General features: G+C 35.7%; 1 protein-coding gene across 1 annotated transcript in view; it reads right to left on the bottom strand.

Annotated features, from left to right (window-relative positions):
* Positions 1 to 19,872, bottom strand: part of CDH13 (cadherin 13) — a 1,791,933-nt gene that overhangs the window by 155,883 nt on the left and 1,616,178 nt on the right. Inside the window, exons 12-13 of the mRNA XM_053700758.1 lie at positions 17,876 to 18,109; positions 3,708 to 3,926 (exon numbers count right to left, since the gene is read on the bottom strand). Coding sequence (XP_053556733.1) covers positions 3,708 to 3,926; positions 17,876 to 18,109 — 453 coding nt within the window. The remainder of the gene's footprint in view (positions 1 to 3,707; positions 3,927 to 17,875; positions 18,110 to 19,872) is intronic.

Here is a 19,872-nt window from a genome sequence, read left to right as displayed (position 1 = left end):
ACCTTGTATCTAAGCCTTTTCTGACAGCCCCCAATCGCATGACTTTTTATTTATTATCTATTGACTTGCATTTTATCCAATTAGTGAACTGTCTGCCACAACGCACGGGTGTTAGCACAATGTTATCTATATGGCCCACATGAACTAGCACTCCCCTGTTGCGAAAAGCAAATAAAAAAGCATGTGATAAGAGGCTGTCTATAGTGGCTAAGAAACAAGCAGAAATTTAGAGGTTTAAAGGTTATAAAGTATTTTAATCTAACAATGTAGGTTGTGCAAAGCTGGGGAATGGGTAGTAAAGGTGTTGTCTATCTTTTTAAACAATAACAATTCTGGTGTAGACTGTCCCTTTAAGTCTTTTGTTTGATGTTGTTCTTTTATTAATTTTATGAGTATATTAATAAATTACTTAACAGAACTACAAGCCTCAAGTGATTGCGGAGACCAGGAGTGTTTAATATAATGTTGTACTACTTAGAGTTATGTTATATCATAATTTCTATTGTAATATCTATTTTTTAACATCACTTCACAAGTTCTCCAAACACGTATCTGTTGTGGACATTTATTATTGATTATTAAGTGATGTACTGCAAAGATCAATACCCTCTATTTTTTTCTAGTTTATCGCTATATTCTTTATTGTGCACAGTGTTAATGTTGTTCGCATTCTTTGTTCTTATTTGTATTATATTATTCTGTGTTCTTAAATTAGCAAATTACACATTTATCTTGATGTTTTATGCTGATAAATAAAAGTATTTTACAGAGTTTTTATAGACTAAGGTCGCCCTAATTATGAAACTTAATCTTAGGACCTGTTGGTAAAAGATTCTCCTGCTTGGAGAGAAATTTTAGTGCAGACATCACAGGGGCTGAACTCACTAAATGCTAAAAGAAAAAGGGCAGTACCCTCCAGCACTGTGGGATCTCTCACAAGTTTCTAGACAGTCAAATTTTGCTGACATTTTTAAAGGATGTTCTCTACATTTGTATGTGAATGTACAGTATGTGGATGAGAGACAAGCCCAGTGCAATATAGCACTGCAGAATCTGAAAGTTTTTGTTACACACATTTTGTGGTTTGTATTTTATATTACTTTACACATCAGATTGGGTTCTTTCAGTATTATTACATTTCTATTTTATAATAAATACATTTAGATTTAGGGGCATATTTATCAAGCTCCGTATGGAGCTTGATGCCCCGTGTTTCTGGCGAGCCTGCAGGCTCAACAGAAACAGCAGTTATGAAGCAGCGGTCACAAAGACCACTGCTCCATAACCTATCCGCCTGCTCTGACACCCCCTTGTTGGCGGCCCATTGGCCACGAATCTGCAGGGGGAGGCGTTGCACCAGCAGCTCTTGTGAGCTGCTGGTGCAATGCTGAATACGGCGAGTGTATTGCTCGCCGTATTCAGCGAGGTCTGGCGGACCTGATCCGCACTTTCAGATCAGGTCCGCCAGACTTTCTTTAAATAGGGGCCTTAGTATTAACAGGGATTTTACAAATTCTGATTATGCTTTGAAAGTTTCTGTGTTAATTTAACAAATTAGGGTCATATTTTGTATATTTCTGAGTAGCTTTTATAAATTACAAATTAAATTGAACTTTGGATTTTCTCTATTGTAAAATAAAACAAAGCTTCAGAAATTGAAAGGGACAGGAGGGTTCACTGGGCTGAACAGGGAAAGTCATAGTGTATGCCTGGAGCTCTCTTACAATTAAGTAATTTAAAATTATGAAAGCATTTGTAACAATCTGGTCTCAATCAATTATTTTGCCAGCAATATGCAGGTGAAATTACTTAAATTTCACAATACACTTATTTAACTGACAGAAAAATAAATATATACTAAACTATTGCCAAAAGCAAGTTAAATTGTAGTGAAAACATTTAAGTTGAATTTGTATTTGCTGCAAACAGAGATCCTCATTACATTCTATGGAAGACAACTCTCATCTCTCTGATACTTCAAGGTTCTGCCATTTTTCTTATGGATTTCATGGAGTGCAGCCCCTGTAAGATCAAAACTATAATTTTTCTCCAAACTAAAAAATCTTTGCTTATCCAGAGAATATAAATACATTAAGCTCTCTGGAAAACTGAAGCTTTCAGTTTTTCAGTTTTATTTTAAATAGAAGAAATACAAAGTGAAATGTAATTTGTAAAATAATACACATACATATATAAAGTATGAGCCTAAGTTACAATCAAACTGTCAAAACATTAACATAATTTGTAAAATCACAACCCTAAATTCACTATTGTGTGCAAAATAAAATACAAAATATAAAGTGTAAAGTTTAAATGTAACACAACTTAATCTGAAGAGTGTAACGTAATATAAATACAAAGCACAAAGTTTAAATGCAGCAGAACTATCATGGCATGCAGTGCTATATTCCACTGTGCTTTCTCTCCTTTACATACAGAAATGCAGGGTAAATATGGGAAATGTCTAGGGATCTCAGAGTGCTGGAGGATTATTTTATATCATCTCATCTAAGTAGAGAGGTTTATATCATCAGGCCCTTAAACACTCTATAAGTCCTTATTTCTCTTTAATATCCATGTTTTCCTTCATTACTCATTACATGCTTTCATTATTTTATTATCTCCTTAGTTACTCTTTTCTGTGTATCTTTACTCTTTTTCTCATCCCCTCTCTTTCTGTCCCATTTTTCATCACTTTCACTCATAATCTATCTTTTTCTTTTGTGTTGTAAATTTCATGTATTTCCTTTTTTAATTGCCGCTCATTAGTCACCTTTCTCATTGAGAGCCCTTATTATGGACACAATACACACTGGCTTGGCTCCATTTACAAAATTAATTTAATTAATATATTTATTTCAAATACAATTTTCGTTGAACCCATCATACCACACACACTAAGCAAGACAGCTAATATATAAACAACAAGCATGACAGTTTACTCAGGATAGCAGCTAAAATGTTAATTGTATTAAATATGCTACAGTAACACTGTTAGGTGGAATTAACTCTCTCTGCCACCCATAATGGGAAGCTGCTTTATTCTGCTGCCTCTTGGTTAAATTACTTTACAATAGGCAATACTGCAGTATTGAAGATTTTCAGTATAGGTGGCAGTTTCAAAAGGTAAAAGCAGTTATTTCAAATGACAAGATAATGTTAAAAAAACTAAATGAAAACAATATTTTATACACTTAACAGATAAAATGGATCATTGGGAACACGTTCAAGGGGAGAACATTTTACAGTACATTTTTTTTGTATCAATGGCATGAATTACTTTTGTGTGTTGATTTAAGTGTGTATAAAGAGCACTTATTGAGTACACCGAAAAGGCAAATATGTACAACATGTCCTAGCTAATGTCCAACATGTCCACTAGCCAATTACAATACTTTAATGTTTAATCATTTTAATTAATTAATCTTTATAGAGCCTGTATTAAAATGAGTAATCAAACCATAAAAAGCTTCATGAAACCATCATACGTTTTAATTCCTTACTAACTAATTGCCTCTAACTTTTTCTAACTGACATGACCTCTTGTTATAACACTATTCTCATTACCATTTTTTACGTGCTACACTGGTAAATAAATGCTTTGCAGACAAAAATATCTGTGTTTCTTTTGTATATGATTAATTCAACATTGAGAGCATCAATTAAGTTAAATTGAAATGGCAGGTAATATTACTGAAGAAACTTACACCACAAACTGAAGAGGGAAAAGAAGAGAAATAGGAACACGCTGACATGGGGCGCATCAGCTGAACTGCAGTCCATTTTGTTTTTCTTGCATGAACACACTTGTATTTTTAGTTCTGTGCTATTATTCAAAGGCGGTTTTCCAGAATCCGTAACCAAGACCGGCAAGTTGTAATTGGCTTTCTTCAGATTATGAAGCAGACTGACCTGGGCATGGGTACCTGCAGAAAAAAAAATCACAGAAAAATTAAGAACAAACAAGAATAAACAAAAAGTCACAGAAAAATTAAGAACAAACAAGAATAAAAAAAAAAGTCACATGGCACAACTGCTACCTAAAACTGCCAGTTGTATAGAGTCATAATGAAAGACCAGATTTTATATGGAGCTTTAGAGTTATAAATTTTTTTAGTAATAAAGGCTTTCTTTTTCCTTCCTCTCACCTCTCATATTTTAGTGAATACAATAGGCAATATTAAACTCTTAGAAACTGTCAATGTAGCTTCAATTCTGCGTACAGAAATTGTAGGAGGAAGGAACACTAGCCTACAAAATATACCCTCACCTTTTACTGAGAAGGACACTGCTCTAAAAAAATGGAAGTTCAGATTTCATTTCTTTACAAACCCTCTTTCTCTTTTTTTTTATTGAAAGATGCTTCTAATATATCTCTTAAAACTATATTGCAAACGTTACCACAATTAAGTTTAAATCTAAGAATAGGATAAAGAAGTGACATACTCCCACCAGCACAAGTAAAATGTTTCACAATCTGACAGTTTGTGTAAAGGGGCTAGCTCATTATTTGAAAAAGACACTAGTATTAGAAATGGTATTTTAATATATACTGGAGAATAAGGTTAAATACATAATATTCCGTTTCCAGTATTATGAAATATATATTCTTTCTTTTTTTTCTCTTTTTTGTGCTTTGCAGCTTATTGACAAACTCTGGGCTAGATTACAAGTGGAGCGCTTAAAGGGACAGTAAAGTCCCAAAAAAACTTTCATGAATTAAATAGGGCATGTAATTTTAAACAACTTTCCAATTTACATTTATCACCAATTATGCTTTGTTCTCTTGGTATTCTTAGTTGAAAACTAAACCTAGGAGGTTCATATGCTAATTTCTTAGACCTTGAAGGCCGTCTCTAATCTAAATGCATTTTGACAGTTTTTCACCACTAGAGGGCATTAGTTCATATGTTTCATATAGATAACATTGAGCTCATGCACATGAATTTACCGAGGACTGAGCACAAATTGGCTAAAATGCAAGTCTGTGAAAAGAACTGAAATAAGGGGGCAGTCTGCAGAGGCTTAGATACAAGGTAATTACAGAGGTAGAAAGTGTATAATTATAACTGTGTTGGTTATGCAAAACTGTGGAATGGGTAATTAAGGGATTATCTATCTTTTAAAACAGCAAAAATTTGGTGTTGACTGTCCCTTTAATTATTGCGCACCCAATAATTAAAAAGCCATTACAAGTGGCTGGTAATTACTACTGCGAGCTCGCAATAGCAATTAGCTCTCTGAAAATTACCAGAGATCAGATCTCTGGTCAATTTTTTAAAAGTTTCCCAAATGCCCTCAAAATAGAGGGCATTATAATTTTTATTTAAAAAAAGCATTTTTATGTTAGAAAAAAAAAAAAGGCACTGAAAAGTGTCTTTACATTGCGGTCAATGGAATCTGTGTGTAAACATATATGTATATGCTTATATACATATATTTTTGTGTTAATATGTGTATTTACACATATTAACACATACATATATATGTATAGCAGCATATACATATATAATAAAAAATGCTGCCCATCACTGCGCTACTTACCCCCTTCACTGCACGAGGTTCTGATGCAGTCTCATGGGAGTCTATGGAAGCGTGTGCTCGTGAGCTCAATGCTTCTTAGCAATGCAAACACTGGCCTGCGTTCGCATTGCGATTTACTTTTAATACTAGCATACATTATCGTGCGCTGGTATTACAAAGGGGAGCACTAATATTGCTTGCACACAATCAATATTTGGCGCTCCATTTTTAATCTAGCCCTCTATTTTTAGCTATTTAAATAGCCTGCAAAGTGCAAGCTATGAAAGCTGTTCACTAAATCTTATGCTTTCAGCATTAATAGGAAAAGAGGATTCAGCTAATGAAATTAAGAATATAAAATTGAGTTTCTCAAAGAGTTTCAAAGACCAAGGTAGCATATTAACAAAGCAGGTAATTAATTAACTTTGGGACTAAATACACTTATTTAATAACTTTTGTACCTTTATTTATTGTGCACAGGTATAATAAAATGTTTACATTCATGACATGAGTAAAAGCGTTTTACTATATACAGTAAAATTAAAGAAATTTGAGCTAAATGTCCAGCATCTTTTGGACTAATTTTCTTTTTGATCAACCAACTCCCTTGTCCCACACCACTCATTTAAACCAAATATAGTGCTAAATTGCAAACAACTCCTTGATACTGTTTGTTGACAGTTACGTTCTTCTTAAATTATAGAAACTGTAAAAGCGGAATATCCTGCCAATCATTTTAGAGAGATACATTTGCATCAAAAGAACATTGCAATCAAAATTTAAATGCACTTAAATGAATTGCATCTTTGAATAGAAACTATTTGCAAAATAGACGTATCGCCAAATATGCTTTTAATAAAAGTTATCACTGTGTTAACATTTTTCTCTGCACGTGCATTTGAAGCATAACAAGATATTCTGTACACCAGCATTTTAAATAATGTAGCTGCTCAGAGCAACAGAGGGGCTTTTATCATGTTAGCAATTTACAAATAGAATCATTAACAGATAGTACAAAGCACCTTAGGCTCGCTAAGCAAGTGCTGTGTTTAAAATGCTGGTGCACGGTGTACGGTGCATACTTAAATACACTTTTGAAACAGCTATAGCTTTTATTTTGCCAGTATATTACAAAAATGCTTCTATTCAAAACTGAAATGCAACTGAAACATTTGTCATTTTCAGCTCAAACGTGTTAACAGCTAAATAAACTTTCAGAGTAAAGAAAATGTAAAAAATGGGCTAGAATACAAGTTTCTCGAATTACAATTTGAAAGTAAATGTGTTCCCTTGAGCACAAAAATTGAATTTGCGCTTATTAGGTTAGCGAGACTGAAGAACTCAGGTAAAGGGTAAATGTGCACCAAACACTACATAAATACATTAAAATAAAGTGTTACACAAATATATAGTGTCTGATAAAAATGATTACTATAAATATTAACACTTTTTTAAGGGTTAAAATGTTTATGGTATATGACAAGGTATATATATGTTACAGTTAAAGTGCAGAAATCAGTTGTGAACATTACCAAATGTGCACATTACCTAGCTAATCTGCAGATTAACTAGGGTGATCAGTTAAAGTGCAGAAAAATTGTTTCATTTCTCACATTACCTAGGTAATCTGTAAATTTCCTAGATAATCTGTACATTACCTACTAGGCACTAGTTAAAGTGCAAAAAAACCCCATAATTTATGCTTACCTGATAAATTTATTTCTCTTGTAGTGTATCCAGTCCACGGATCATCCATTACTTGTGGGATATTCTCCTTCCCAACAGGAAGTTGCAAGAGGATCACCCACAGCAGAGCTGCTATATAGCTCCTCCCCTCACTGACATATCCAGTCATTTGACCGAAACAAGCCGAGAAAGGAGAAACCATAGGGTGCAGTGCTGACTGTAGTTTAATTAAAAATTTAGACCTGCCTTAAAAGGACAGGGCGGGCCGTGGACTGGATACACTACAAGAGAAATAAATTTATCAGGTAAGCATAAATTATGTTTTCTCTTGTTAAGTGTATCCAGTCCACAGATCATCCATTACTTGTGGGATACCAATACCAAAGCTAAGGTACATGGATGATGGGAGGGACAAGGCAGGAACTTAAACAAAAACAGCCTCCGAAGAAGCAAAAGTATCACATTTGGAAAATTTGGAAAAAGTATGAAGCGAAGACCAAGTTGCAGCCTTGCAAATCTGTTCAACAGAGGCCTCATTTTTAAAGGCCCAGGTCGAAGCCACAGCTCTAGTAGAATGAGCTGTAATCCTTTCAGGAGGCTGCTGTCCAGCAGTCTCATAGGCTAAACGGATTATACTCTGAAGCCAAAAAGAAAGAGAGGTTGCCGAGGCCTTCTGACCTCTCCTCTGTCCTGAGTATACAACAAACAGGTTAGTTGTTTGGCGAAACTCTTTAGTAGCCTGTAAGTAAAACTTCAAGGCACCGACTACGTGTAGATTATGCAAAAGACGTTCCTTCTTTGAAGAAGGATTAGGACATAATGATGGAACAACAATCTCTTGATTGATATTCTTGTTAGAAACCACCTTAGATAAAAACCCAGGTTTTGTACGCAGAACAACTTTATCTGAATGAAAGATCAGATAAGGAGAATCACAATGTAAGGCAGATAACTCCGAGACTCTTCGAGCCGAGGAAATAGCCATCAGAACAAGAACTTTTCATGATAGAAGTTTGATATCAATAGAATGAAGGGGTTCAAATGGAACCCCTTGAAGAACTTTAAGAACCAAGTTTAAGCTCCATGGAGGAGCAACAGGTTTAAACACAGGCTTAATTCTAACTAAAGCCTGACAAAATGCCTGAACATCTGGAACTTCTGCCAGACGCTTGTGTAAAAGAATAGATAGAGCAGAAATCTGTCCCTTTAAAGAACTAGCTGATAGTCCTTTGTCCAAACCCTCTTGGAGGAAGGACAATATCCTAGGAATCCTAACCCTACTCCAAGAGTAATTATTGGATTCACACCAATGAATATATTTACGCCATATCTTGTGGTAAATTTTCCTGGTGACAGGCTTTTGTGCCTGTATTAAGGTATCAATTCCTGACTCGGAGAAGCCACGCTTTGATAGGATTAAGCGTTCAATCTCCATGCAGTCAGTCTCAGAGAAAGCAGATTCGGATCATTGAAAGGACCTTGTATTAGAAGGTCTTGTCTCAGAGGCAAAGTCCATGGTGGAAAGGATGACATGTCCACTAGGTCTGCATACCAGGTCCTGCGTGGCCACGCAGGCGCTATCAATATCACCGATGCTCTCTCCTGTTTGATCTTGGCAATCAGACGAGGGAGCAGAGGAAACGGTGGAAACACATAAGCCAGGTTGAAGAACCAAGGCGCTGCTAGAGCATCTATCAGTGCCGCTTCTGGGTCCCTGGACCTGGATCCGTAACAAGGAAGCTTGGCGTTCTGGTGAGACGCCATGAGATCCAATTCTGGTTTGCCCCAATGGAGAACCAATTAAGCAAACACCTCCGGATGGAGTTCCCAGTCCCCCGGATGAAAAGTCTGACGACTTAGAAAATCCGCCTCCCAGTTCTCTACACCTGGGATATGGATCGCTGACAGGTGGCAAGAGTGAGTCTCTGCCCAGTGAATTATCTTGGAGACTTCTGACATCGCTAGGGAACTCCTGGTTCCCCCTTGATGGTTGATGTAAGCCACAGTCGTGATGTTGTCCGACTGAAATCTGATGAACCTCAGTGTTGATAACTGAGGCCAAGCTAGAAGAGCATTAAAAATTGCTCTTAACTCCAGAATATTTATTGGGAGGAGTTTCTCCTACTGAGTCCATGAACCCTGAGCCTTCAGGGAGTTCCAGACTGCACCCCAACCTAGAAGGCTGGCATCTGTTGTTACAATTGTCCAATCTGGTCTGTGAAAGGTCATACCCTTGGACAGATGGGCCCGAGATAACCCCCAGAGAAGAGAATTTCTGGTTTCCTGATCCAGATTTAGTAGAGGGGACAAATCTGTGTAATCCCCATTCCACTGACTGAGCATGCATAATTGCAGTGGTCTGAGATGCAGGCGCGTGAATGGCACTATGTCCATAGCCGCTACCATTAAGCCGATTACTTCCATGCACTGAGCCACCGTGGGGTGCGGAATGGAGTGAAGAACACAGCAAGCATTTAGAAGTTTTGATAACCTGGACTCCGTCAGGTAAATTTTCATTTCTACAGAATCTATAAGAGTCCCTAGGAAGGAAACCCTTGTGAGAGGAGATAGAGAACTCTTTTCTTCGTTCACTTTCCACCCATGCAACCTCAGAAATGCGAGAACTATCTCTGTATGAGATTTGGCAATTTGAAAGCTTGACGCCTGTATCAGGATGTCGTCCAGGTAAGGATCCACCGCTATGCCTCGCGGTCTTAGGACCTCCAGAAGAGAGCCCAGAACCTTTGTAAAAATTCTTGGGGCTGTAGCCAACCTGAATGGAAGAGCTACAAATTGGTAATGCCTGTCTAGAAAGGCAAACCTCAGGAACTGATGATGATTCTTCTGAATCGGAATGTGAAGGTAGGCATCCTTTAAGTCCACTGTGGTCATGTACTGACCCTCTTGGATCATGGGTAAAATGGTTCGAATAGTTTCCATCTTGAATGACGGAACTCTGAGGAATTTGTTTAGGATCTTTAAATCCAAAATTGGTCTGAAGGTTCCCTCTTTTTTGGGAACCACAAACAGATTTGAATAAAACCCCTGTCCTTGTTCCGACCGCGGAACTGGATGGATCACTCCTATTACAAGGAGATCTTGTACACAGCTTAGGAATACCTCTTTCTTTATCTGGTTTGCAGATAATCTTGAAAGGTGAAATCTCCCTTGTGGAGGAGAAGCTTTGAAGTCCAGAAGATATCCCTGAGATATGATCTCCAATGCCCAGGGATCCTGAACATCTCTTGCCCACGCCTGGGCGAAGAGAGAGAGTCTGCCCCCTACTAGATCCGTTGTCGGATAGGGGGCCGCTCCTTCATGCTGTCTTAGAGGCAGCAGCAGGCTTTCTGGCCTGCTTGCCCTTGTTCCAGGACTGGTTAGGTTTCCAGGCCTGCTTGGATTGAGCAAAAGTTCCCTCTTGTTTTGAAGCAGAGGAAGTTGATGCTGCACCTGCCTTGAAATTTCGAAAGGCACGGAAATTAGACTGTTTGGCCTTTGATTTGGCCCTGTCCTGAGGAAGGGTATGACCCTTACCTCCAGTAATATCAGCAATATTTTTTTTCAAACCAGGCCCGAATAAGGTCTGCCCCTTGAAAGGAATGTTGAGTAATTTAGACTTTGAAGTCACATCAGCTGACCAGGATTTGAGCCATAGCGTCCTACGCGTCTGGATGGCGAATCCAGAATTCTTAGCCGTTAGTTTAGTCAAATGAACAATGGCATCAGAAACAAATGAGTTAGCTAGCTTAAGAGTTCTAAGCTTGTCAACAATTTCAGTCAATGGAGCTGTATGGATGGCCTCTTCCAGGGCCTAAAACCAGAATGCCGCCGCAGCAGTGACAGGCGCAATGCATGCAAGGGGCTGTAAAATAAAACCTTGTTGAATAAACATTTTCTTAAAGTAACCCTCTAATTTTTTATCCATTGGATCTGAAAAAGCACAACTGTCCTCAACCGGGATAGTGGTACGCTTTGCTAAAGTAGAAACTGCTCCCTCCACCTTAGACTGAAGCTCTCCGTCCTCAGGTTCTGCATATTGTGACACAGTATCAGACATGGTTCTTACAGCATCTACGCGCTCTGTATCTCATCTAACCCTAGAGCTATCGCGCTTGCCTCTCAATTCAGGCAATCTGGATAATACCTCTGACAGGGTATTATTCATGATTGCAGCCATGTCTTGCAAAGTAATCGCTATGGGAGTCCCTGATGTACTTGGCGCCATATTAGCGTGCGTCCCTTGAGCGGGAGGCGAAGGGTCCGACACATGGGGAGAGTTAGTCGGCATAACTTCCCCCTCGACAGACCCCTCTGGTGACAATTCTTTTATAGATAAAGACTGATCTTTACTGTTTAAGGTGAAATCAATACATTTAGTACACATTCTCCTATGGGGCTCCACCATGGCTTTTAAACATAATGAACAAGTATCCTCTGTTTCAGACATGTTTGTACAGACTAGCAATGAGACTAGCAAGCTTGGAAAACACTTTAAAGCAAGTTAACAAGCAATATAAAAAACGTTACTGTGTCTTTAAGAGAAACACATTTTGCCAAAATTTGAAATAACAGTAAAAAAAGGCAGTTACACTAACAACATTTTTACAGTGTATGTAACAAGTCAGCAGAGCATTGCACCCACTTGCAAATGGATGATTAACCCCTTAATACCAAAAATGGAATAATAAATGACAAAAACATTTTTTAAACACAGTCACAACAACTGCTACAGTCTACTGTGGTTGTTACCCTCCTCAAACACGACTTTAAAGCCTTTTGAGCCCTTCAGAGATGTCCTGTATCATGCAGAAGGAAGCAGAGTGTCTCAGTCTGTAATTCTAGCTGCGCAGAAAAGCGCTAAAATAGGCCCCTCCCACTCATACTACAACAGTGGAAAGCCTCAGGAAACTGTTTCTAGGCAAAAATCAAGCCAGCCATGTGGAAAAAAACTAGGCCCCAATAAGTTTTGTCACCAAACATATATAAAAATGATTAACATGCCAGCAAATGTTTTATATTACACCTTTATAAGAGTATGTATCTCTGTTAATAAGCCTGATACCAGTCGCTATCACTGCATTTAAGGCTTAACTTACATTAATCCGGTATCAGCAGCATTTTTCTAGCAAATTCCATCCCTAGAAATATGTTAACTGCACATACCTTATTGCAGGAAAACCTGCACGCCATTCCCCCTCTGAAGTTACCTCACTCCTCAGAATATGTGAGAACGGCAGTGGATCTTAGTTACTTCTGCTAAGATCATATAAATCACAGGCAGATTCTTCTTCTAATGCTGCCTGAGATGAAACAGTACACTCTGGTACCATTTAAAAATAACAAACTTTTGATTGAAGTTAAAAAAACTAACTATAATATACCACTCTCTTCTTACTACGTCCATCTTTGTTGAGAGTTGCAAGAGAATGACTGGATATGGCAGTGAGGGGAGGAGCTATATAGCAGCTCTGCTGTGGGTGATCCTCTTGCAACTTCCTGTTGGGAAGGAGAATATCCCACAAGTAATGGATGATCCGTGGACTGGATACACTTAACAAGAGAAAAGCACTTTAGCTTTTTAGAAAAGTTTGTTTCTCTCATGTAAACTGTTTATTGAAAAAGAAGACGAAGAAAGTAATAAATAAAGAACAGAATGTTCCGATTTCGGCCGAGGGCAGATACGCTCCAGGCACAATTTGTAACTGCAAATTAATTTCCTAGATCTAATATTTTAAACCGTTTGATTGTTTGTATTATATTTTTTTAATTGTTATAGTTGAGTTTAACAAAATAAATAAAGAACATGATGTTAAATAATGACATTATGTTAATTTCATTAATTGTTAGAGTTGAGTTTAACGAAATAAATAAAGAACATGATGTTAAATAATATTTGAGTTTAACAAAATAAATAAAGAACAGAATGTTCTGATTTCGGCCGAAGGCAGATACGCTCCAGGGTGCTCTGTTCTAATCAGAGCCTCGGGCGCCGCAACTGCCTCTGGGAACCTTACCATGGGTCACAGCCCGCACGTCTTGAAATTCTCTGTCTAGGAAATTATCTATCTATCTATCTATCTATCGAATCTATAATAAATAGATAGATTTGATAGATAGATAGATAATTTCCCAGACAGAGAATTTCAAGATGTGCGGGCTGTGACCCATAGTAAGGTTCCCAGAGGCAGTTGCGGCGCCCGAGGCTCTGATTAGAACAGAGCACTCTGGAGCATATCTGCCCTCGGCCGAAATTGGAACATTCTTCGGCATATATATATATATATATATATATATATATATATATATATATATATATATATATATATAGTCTAAATATGTGTATATAAATATGTGTATTTATTTATGTGTTTATATGTATATATATAATTCCAAGTAATAGATCCGCACTCGCTGGACTTTCAAAAAACAATGGTTTGTTGTGTACAGTGATGTTTCGGGGAGTCAAATGTCCCCTTCATCAGACCCAGATAGTTGGCTCCCTGAAACGTCACTGTACACAATAAAGTAACTATTGTTTTTTAAAAGTCCAGCGAGTGCGGATCTATTACTTGGAATTGGATATTGCTGTTCCTGACACCCTGGCACCTTAAGAGGTGAGAGTGCAAATCCCTATGTACTTTTGTATATATATATAGTCTTTGGAGATCTTTCCACTCAAAAAAACTAAAATTAAAAAAAAAAAAAAAAAAAATTTAATCAATTTTAATATTTTATAAAAATGTTTTAAATGTGTTTTTACTGTTAATTTTTAACATTCCAATTTAACCTGTCTGGTCAATCTTCAAACATATTAGGACATTTAAATCATTTTTTATTAATCTAAATATTATCTTTTGTTTTAATTAAAAATGTATATATCTGAGGTTTTAAAAGGTTTATACATTAGAGCCCTTTCTAGTCAAACACATCACCGTATCCCTTTTTAAACCTTTTAAACCTCAGCTATATACATTTGTAATATAAAAAAATGATGTTCAAATTGATAAAAAAAAAAGGTTTATCAATATAATTATTATCTTTTTTTTATTAATTAAAAATGTATATATCTGAGTGTAATACTTTATTTTAATGTGTTTTGAAATAAAAATAAAATTTCAAGTCCCCTAATTCCTCTATGACTATTTGGTCTTTTGCTCAAGTACAAACTATAACTTTCAACTTGTAATATCAGCAATATTTAGCTTGGTTGCAATATCCTTTGAAAGTAATGGGTGTGCTAAAGCGATGTCAATTTGCGAGTTAATTTTAGTATCCAGTGATAGTGCTACCATGTCCCACACGCTTTACTTGTAATCTGGTCATTGTTGGCAACAATGTAATCTTAAAGAGACATACAAGTGTAAAAACAAAAAATGCTTGATTGCGCTCATAAGTCTAACTAGTTATGCTTTGTAACAGATGAGACAAAGAGAGCAAAGCAAATGTGATAAGAAAAGTAAATTAAAAAGTCTCTTACAATTGCATGTTCAATCTGAAATGTGAAAGCATAACTTTGACTTCATGGATGTCACTTTTACAAGTAGCCACTGATGGTTGGATTGTGTTTGTACAAAATCACACACTTATGATAAATTGTATATTTATGCATGTGCCATTGGAAGTATGTGGAACTTAGAAGCCACATAGAATACTAAAGAACCAGCTAAACATTTGTAAAAGCTGTGTTTTGTTGATGTTGTCTAGAAACATCTTTATGCGATGTATTGCTTTCATAACAATCTTACATAGCATTTTCATAGCATTTTCCCCAAAATTATGTATTCTGTTCTTCCCATGGAAGATTGTTGATATCTGTTGGATTCTAAAAGATTGTAAATCCTATGGCCCAAAGGACCTCATGTAATGGCCTGATCAAATATTGTGTGGCCTGATCAAATATTTATCAAATGTCTGTCGGACCTGATCCGACAGTGTGGATCAGGTCCGACAGACCTCGCAGAATGCGGAGAGCAATACGCTCTCCGTATTCAGCATTGCACCAGCAGCTCTTGTGAGCTGCTGGTGCAACGCTGCCCACTGCAGATTCGCAGCTACTCGGCCGCCAGCAGGGGGTTGAATTCCGGCAATCTCTGTCCGCCTGCTCAGAGCAGGCGGACAGGGTTATGGAGCAGCGGTCTTTAGACCGGTGCTTCATAAGTGCTGTTTCTGGCGAGTCTGGAGACTCGCCAGAAACACGGGCCCTCAAGTTCCATTCGGAGCTTGATAAATGGGCCTCCTTATTTAGAATTTCCCATATCAAACTTTGATGCTGATCTATTGTTGTTTAAACTGCTGATTCATTGCTAATATCATGTATACTATAACTATAGTATAATTATCTTTTAATATTTCTTATAAAATCATTACGTTATACCATGATAAGTGTACAATTTTAGCCATTTATCCTACCCCTCTCACTGTCCAAATATACTCAGATTTATTTTTTAAGCAAAGTTTCTAAGAACTTGATACTAATACTTATTTTTGAGCTTCGGAGCTAAATACACAATACAAATTGTTTATATATTTCAAATATTTAATGCAACATTTGAATACCGTGTCTAACATTTCAAATGTTTGAAGGTAATAGTATACATCATACTTTTCCATACTATTTTGATGATATCAATCATGCACGATAGTCCCTCAGTACCAAGGGTACCAACACTATAGAAGGCCTATCTCTAAATATTAATTGCAAGGGAATAGAAAAAAAATGAAGCATTAAAAGTTAAAGTGATGTTTTATTAATCATGCATTATATATAAAAGATCTTACAAAGTCATCTGCTCACTCTCTTTAAGTTTCAATTTATAAATTATAAAAAAGCTTGTATCATTTTGTATTTCTTTGAATTCTACTTTGTATAATGTGCATGCTGAATTAATGACGCTAAAGTAGTCATATTTATACAGCAGATTCAAAACTTCTGATCAGTTTTTGTCTAGAATTATTTATTTTTAAACAAATGGTAAGAAACACCTACGTGCTCTGTAGAAATGTTCAACTTCAACTGTTCAAATAGTTTAGATTTTGAAAATCAACAGGCACTCACCGGTCTAGCCTCATATAAACTCATTAAGTTACCAAGAGCATTTGTTGGAAGGTGAGATCAAATTCAAAATTCATTAAGCATTCATTCAGAGTATCATGATTTCAATGCATTGTATCTCTCACACTTAATGTAAACCACTATCAAAATGGAAAAACAACATAAACTACAACTTTTGCAACACATAGGAAATATGCTTCCAAAACGATTTATGTAAACGTTTGTAATTAATATAAATATCTTGCATGTCTGTTTTATTATGGTATAGTAGTATCACTGGATAGGGGATAGGGGGTGGACATAGGCTTTCTGGTAAAGTCTATAGGGGTAGTTAGAATGTGGAATTCATAAAGACTCTATTGCCTAGTGCAATACGTCATCTTGTGGTTGTGTCTGACTATTTCACAGCTAATGGGGAAGTCTCATTTTTATTTATATTTTATTTTTCTTTTAGCTGATTTCAATGTTTTTTGTTTTTTTTTTGTATATGTTACATGTACTCTTTTGTGGATGTGATCAAGGGCAGGAGCAAATATTTATCAACTTCTCAAATGAAAGTTGCTGTGAGTTTTTTTTCCCCATGATAAAAATAAAAAAAAACCAGTAACCCAGATTTGATAAACCTATGTTTATCAAATCTGGGTTACTGTTTTTTTTTTATTTATTTTTTGTTTAAGGACATTGAAGTGATTGCCACATTTGAATGCATTGAAAATAATTAATTAAAACAAGTAATATAGAGGGCAACAAGTTAGGACTGATTTCTGTAGCTATTTCTTTACAGAAAGGGTGGTAAAAGTAGATCAACTCTAACATTTGAGTCAAAGAATTGTTTTAAAATATTTCTTGGTTGTGTTGCCCTAGTATTCTCATTGAAATATCTTAATATGTTTGAAGAGTGACCAGACAGGTTATATCTCTTGTTTAAGTGAGATTCTATGTACTAGGTCAGTCCACTTTCCAAGTAGCATTGCACACTAATACTCACTGTAGAAAATAATGGTTCTACCTTTGGAGAGATGCAGAGGCATTTACTAATACTCTAGCTAAACTAATTCATTTACAAAGTCCAATAACACAACTAGTAAAACAATTTGGTTAGTGGTAAGGTCTATGCCTCCAGTATTCATTGTTGTATAAGTGACCTTAAGTAATTGAGTTACATGATTTACTAGTTAAAATTGTATACATTTTCAAAACTTAAAAAAATCAATACATATTCTTATGTATTACTTATTTTATTACTTATTCTAGTTTGTTTGTTGTCACTTCTATTTGTTATTCATTGCTTTAACAATATAGTAAAGTAAGATTTTCAGATTCTTAAAATCACAGACAAAGAATCCTACTGTCTACCAAACAATGCCTCTGGCATTATAGAACCACCAGCTGTTGCCACCTTAATCCTACACAGAGAAAATACATTTTGTGGTCCCTAATAACACAAAGTGCAATGTCTGTATTTAATGGAACACAGTTTGTGAAACTTGATTGCATTTAGTAGTCATATTAAGCAATTCACTATTTTAAACAGCATGTCGCTACTAATCTGTATCTGAACTATGAATTATGAATTATTTTCTACTGTTGGATACTTGTACTTTTTATACTCACTGTTAAGTGGAGTAATTTTCCAGGCTTTATCAGGCGTTGTTTGTTTGTTTAGCTCAAATTTAAAAGGTTCAGAATTTGGGTGAAGGTCACGATCATTTGCTCCTATGATGATAACGTTGAGGTCCTTTGTGTCTTCGCATACCCTTGCTATGGTTGGGTACATGTAGGGTGCATTGTCATTGACATCTTCCAATATGATCTGAAAAGTCCCAGTGCCCGTACTTGGTGGAGTACCTGATTAGAAGAAACATGGAAAATGTTTTTTGTTTTTGTTTTCATTTAAATTTCCAATATTGCTTTATTGTGCGCTCATAAGCTCTTAGAGAAGTAATTTGCATAGAAAGATAAATACATAATTATCTCCCTATCTATTTACTTTCACCTTGTTGTTTATCCCTTTGAGCTACCTTATACCCTCTATACTTTATTAGTTTCTCTTTCCACTTGTGCTTTATGTGACTATATTTAAACCATAAAAATGATCACCACAAAGCTACATATCAAAGCTTGTATGACCATGGTTCCATACTTTTCTTTATCTAAATGTCTCTTTTTTCGCAATTTACTTCTCTGCTTGTCTAGCTAAAGCAAAAGATATGTGGAAAAAAAAGAAAGATTGTCTTTATACGTATGTCTGTAAACGCCTTTGAGAATTTAGGGTACTACAGTAATAAAAGGATCTGCCCAGCACCCTTGCACCCAATAAAAAACATTGTCTGCTCTGTATTGCTATTTAATTATTAGCCATGTCCATACATCTGGAAATTTAATATGCTTATATCTTTTCCCTGCACTGCTTGCCCCATTTTTTTCATAGCTATACCTAAGACATATTTGTTATTCACCCTTAACAGTAGTAATTCTGGAACATCTTTAATATCTTTAAAACCTTTAAAGGGACAGTAAAAACCTTGAGATTTTTTAAAATAAAATATTTAGTTGTATGAAATAAAACAACTTTGCTAAATATTTTCATTATTTATTTTGCTCCCTTTTCATGTAATTTAGCTCTCAAAAAAGAGAAATTTCTAACTCTCAGATTTTGAAATCCACCTTGCTGACTTATCAATGCTATAACCCTGCTACTAGGGATGGGCGACTGTGTAAATTTCCGAATTTGAATGTTAGAACGAATGTTATTACCGAAATTCGAATTATAAATCTGAATGTTGATAAGAACGAATATTCTTAAAAATTCTATAATCGAATGTTATTTACAGTTTTCGAATGTCACTTTCGAATTCAAATGTTTATTACTATATCAAATGTCCACATTTGAAATTTCGAATTTAACATTCTATTTAACAAATACTATTCAGAAGTTCAATAGTTCATGTGGTAGGGAGGGAATCTAGTAAACTGATACATAATAGATACAAATATATCATTTTGAATGTTTCTATATAGAATATTGCATAATTCAAATATTACATTTAAAGAAAGCATTAGAAATACTATTACAAATATAAATTCAAATTTTTCAAAATGAATATTTTTAAATGTAATCGTAACATTTGAAACCGAACATTTGAAAATCGAATGTTATGTAAACATTCAAAATTCTATTAGAACGAACAAATATGTTAAAATTCGTTTCATTTTTCAAAGGTTGCAAAACATTCGCCCATCCCTAACTGCTACCTATCGGTCCCTAATTTGCTTTAACAACTGCAAAATAATTCTCTTTATACTAACTTTACAACAGTGATTAGCTTTGTTGACTGCAGACTAAAGTGTAGATTGGTTAATTCAAATCGGGTAAATAGCGGGTGGAGTTTGGCTATTGCTAAACAATTGCAGTAAAAAGAATGTTGGTTTATTTTACAAATGCTTAGACTTGGCTGGTATGTAATTCTAAAGCAACACAACAGAAATGTCTTGCAATTATAAGGTGTTTATTATCCCTTTAAATATAACAATCATTTTAAGCCCTTTTCTGACAAAGACTATGCCATGTTTTGCAGCTGAGAGGTAAAACTTTATTTGGCCTTAATTGG

This window comes from Bombina bombina, chromosome 1, assembly GCF_027579735.1.
Source record: "Bombina bombina isolate aBomBom1 chromosome 1, aBomBom1.pri, whole genome shotgun sequence".
NCBI classification, from domain to species: Eukaryota; Metazoa; Chordata; class Amphibia; order Anura; family Bombinatoridae; genus Bombina; species Bombina bombina.
The sequence above is the reverse complement of the archived record's forward strand: the minus strand, read 5'-3'. Positions and strand labels throughout refer to the sequence as shown.